Source organism: Condylostylus longicornis, unplaced genomic scaffold (genome assembly GCF_029603195.1).
Source record: "Condylostylus longicornis isolate FDR11 unplaced genomic scaffold, ASM2960319v2 ptg000010l, whole genome shotgun sequence".
Lineage (NCBI taxonomy): Eukaryota > Metazoa > Arthropoda > Insecta > Diptera > Dolichopodidae > Condylostylus > Condylostylus longicornis.
In genome coordinates this window covers 15,722,872-15,727,079 of record NW_026577979.1, presented here as the reverse complement: position 1 = coordinate 15,727,079, position 4,208 = coordinate 15,722,872, and the positions used below count along the sequence as shown (strand labels likewise).

The window sequence follows — 4,208 nt, the reverse complement described above, 5'->3', positions numbered from 1 at the left end:
TTTATACTATTTTGTATTTACGCAACTGCTTCTAAATGATTCTTTCAGATCCTGTTCGACTATATAAAGTTCGCTTGTAACAAGTTCTCTTCACATTCCGAGAGATTTTTCCAAATTGAATAAACACTTAAAATAAAATAACAAATCATTTCTAATCAAAATGTTCAGTAAAATTGTAAGTAATCCAGAAAAATGTTAAAATTACTTGGAGCTTTGGTATTTTATTTTGAATTTTTATTTCTTAGAATATTTTATTCTTCATCGCTTTTGCCGTTATTGCTGCATATCCAGTAGCCGGTGGTTTACTTGGAGGATTAGCTGGTGGTCTTCTTAATGCTGTCCCACCAGTAATCGATGTAGCTGAAGGATTAGTCGATAATGTTGTAGCCGCAGTACCACCAGTACTTGACGCCGTAGATGGTGTAGTTGAAGGCGTTGTTAACGCAGTACCCCCTGTACTTGATGCAGTTGACGGTGCAGTTAATAATGTTATTGATGTTGCAGGAGGTGTTGCTGGTGCAGCAGATGGTGTAGTCTCACTTGCTCTCGGCGCAGCTGGAAATTTAGGAATTTAAATACGTACTGATGATATTAGTTATTAACTTTTTGATAGTTTTAAATAAAATTTCACATGGTGAATGAATTATTTTAATTTTTTCGTTGTTTTTGAAAATACGAATTGAGTTTTACCAATTACAAATATACTAACAAATTATACTTAGCTAAACTAAATCTTCAAAAAAAATTTGGCAACTCTGATGGAATTCTTGAATAATTAAAATCTAAAATCGATCTATAATCATTGAAAATCGATCATTGTAAATCAAAATAGAATGATAATTTTTTAAATGATCAAAGAAGAACTTACACTTGCGGACTTTCTTCTAAGACCAAGAGTTTCCAAATCCATTAACGTGGAGATTTATCTTCGTAAGAAGAAACAGCGGATCTCCAATCAAATCAACGCGAGGCAAATCTACATAAAATTTTTATTGAACCGACTCAATTCTATTACTATATTTTGTATAATGAGGTATCCACTCCAGCATTCTTTATTATCTACACCAGCATGTTTATTATATGACAAATTCTTATCACAAATAACTTCTAGGTCCTTTAACTCATTAACAATACCTAAGGAAAAATTTTCAATAGGGATTAAATAGGCTGAACAGAATAGGGTGTAAACTACGACGTATTGACATTGACTTAGATTTGTCGACATTCAATTTAAAATAATTAATTTTACGCCAGTGCTATAAAGACATCTAGACATAAAAATATCAGGAAGATTACTGGTAAATAATGTAAATAATACAAATTTAAGGTCTGTATCCAAGGTGACTATGATATATGTATATATGAAATATGAAAATCTATATAAAAAAATATCATATATTTTACAGCTTATTTTCTTCCCAACAAAAAGTAAGATTGTCAAACCAGAAACAAAGAATAAAACCCCAAGTTTTGAACAAAAAGACCATGACTTATTCCAAAATTCTTCCAAAAGTCTTTATAACACCAATTTGAAGCTCCTTTTCTAGACCGCTTGTAACGTAATGATTAAAAATAATCAAGTTAGTTATAGTTGGCCTTCCATTAACAAAACCATTTTGTGTATGGTCATATGTGTTCAGTAATAGCAAAATGTGTTTTATCTTTTACAATAGCCACAAATAATTTTGGCGTGACAGAAAACTCAGAGAGAAATATCGACAGAGCTTGATAATTTATTCTAATTACGAAGCCGATTCAAAAATATTCGTAAATAGTAGAAAATAGGAAGTATCTTTCTAATAGAAAGGTACCATAGGGAAGAGATTTGCAACAAAAATGAAATAGAGAATATACAGGCTGGTTACAAAGTTTATCACTACAACTACATTCTAAGGATATTTATTCTATTTTGGATTTCTTCCTGTGATATTCACAATTGTACCAAAATCCACAATATTTTCCAATCAAAATCCACTGACTTAACAAAATTAGTGAAAACATCACATGTAAATTTGGTATCGGCTGCAACTAGATTCTCAAAAATTATACTTTGCGGATAACCCAGAGAATTGCTATGTACCCAAAATGATTTTCTGTTTTATCCGTTATTTTGTTAATTGATTTTAAACATTATGATAATTCCTGGTATATGACATTTCTAAAGCACTGTTAGACAGATCTTAATCCTTGATAATTTTTGAAAACATGGTAAGTACGAAATGTATATATCAAGTTTTCCAAAAGGAGTATTTTTTCGCATTTGAACAACATTACTTTTTTCACAAAGTTAGAAATATGTATATAACACCAAATAAAGTATGTTTTTAGCACTTTTCCAAAAAAAAATTGAAAAAAAACAGCTTATTAGTTCCACTCTTTCCGTCCGTCCGTCCGTCCATCCATCTGTGGACATGCTTACAAAACTTCTACACCCTTGAAGATAGAAAGCTGAAATATTCATAAGCACATAGATCTTTACTACAGACTTTTTCGTAGAACAAATTTTTTACATATCTACCTTCTTCTAAAAGTTCAAAAAATGTTCTAAAAATGCCTCTAAGTTCTAAAAATGCCATTTTTTAAGTAGTTATTGTAGCAAGTCAACTCCTCTTGAAACTTTAGTAAAATTAAAATTAGAATTTTTAGTAAGTACCTTATATTTTCGAAGCTGCAAGCTCTTTCAAATTTCTATAAATGCTAACCGTAAATAAAATTTCATTAAAAAATATAATTGTTTTTCTTAACTCAGGCAACTAACCCTTAAATTCGAGCATTATATTAAGGCCTCTTTCAATTTTTTTGTTTTATTTCAAAGATTGTATGAATTGATCATCCTAAATGTATGCAATCTTTAAAATATATTCATATATGAATGAAACTAATTTGGATAATGTAGTACACAGATTGTTTTCAAAAGCAGTATTTTCACTTGTTGAATGGAAAAGTGCTACAATACAAACCATTGATTTGAATGTGGAATACATTATTCATGTAAGCATAGTTCTCAACTGTTAATTAAAGTTTTCTGTAAAAGCGGTATATAGCCATAAAGACAATATTTTGTAAGTAAATAACATTCACAAAGTAGTTATTGTAGGGAATAGTTTTGTATTGCCTTCTCTTTTTTATAATATGTAGAAAATATTCATCAAATCTAGGTTAGGTTAATTTTATTTCCTATATAATACAGGATTTACGCTATTAAAAATAGCGTTTTATTTACATAACAATCGCAACTAGTCCGGAGTAGTTTGGAGTGCAATATTCTTGTAAAAAGGATATATCATATGTACATATGTATGTTACATATATGACTTAATATTTTTTAATAACTTCATATAATATTCAGTTATGGTAGAAAATTTCTTCCTTAAGAGTGCTTCTTAAAGTCATAATGAAATCTAGCTGTATCGCCATTTTATTATCTTTTAAGTCAATTTCTTGTTACAACCTATCAGTTAATATGGTGTAGCAAGAAATAACAATTCCAATTGTTATTGAACGAAAATATTTTCAGTATGATTTTAAAATGCAAGTATTATAGCCAGAAAATTTTTTTTCGTGTTTAAAATTAACAAAAATTCAACAGACAATTTCAATAGTTTTTTCTTTTAAAATCCAAAATTTCCAGCTGCGCCGAGAGCAAGTGAGAGTACGCCATCTGCTGCACCAGCAACATCTCCTGCAGCATCAAGAACATGGTTAGCTGCACCGTTAACGGCACCGAGTACAGGGGGTACTGCGTTAACAACTCCTTCAACTACACCATCTACGGCATCAAGTACTGGAGGTACTGCGTCTACAACATTATCGACTAATCCTTCAGCTGCATCGAGTACTGGTGGAACAGCATTAAGAAGACCACCAGCTAATCCTCCAAATAAACCGCCGGCTACTGGATATACAGCAATAACGGCAAAAGCGATGAAGAATAAAATATTCTAAGAAATAAAAATTCAAAATAAAATACGAGTACCAAGTAATTTTAGTATTCTTGTAGAATGCTTACAATTTTACTGAACATTTTGATTAAAGTTTTTTGTATTTTTTTTTTTTTCAAATGCGTATAAAATTTTCAAAAATCTTTCTGAAAGTGAAGCTCGTTTAATTGAGATGGAATTTATATAGTCGACCAGGGTCTGAAAGAATCATTAAGAAGCAGTTGCGTAAATACAAAATAGTATAAAAAAATGTTTTAAATTTTGCAA

General features: G+C 30.2%; 1 protein-coding gene across 1 annotated transcript; it reads right to left on the bottom strand.

The window, feature by feature from the left end:
* Positions 1–241: 241 nt before the first annotated feature.
* On the bottom strand, positions 242–2,576 carry LOC129618933 (uncharacterized protein DKFZp434B061-like). Its single transcript, XM_055533962.1, has 2 exons — positions 2,519–2,576; positions 242–555 (listed from the first exon to the last, which is right to left on the bottom strand). Exons 1-2 carry the CDS (start codon positions 2,574–2,576, stop codon positions 242–244), a joined length of 372 nt encoding a protein of 123 aa, XP_055389937.1.
* Positions 2,577–4,208: the final 1,632 nt, after the last annotated feature.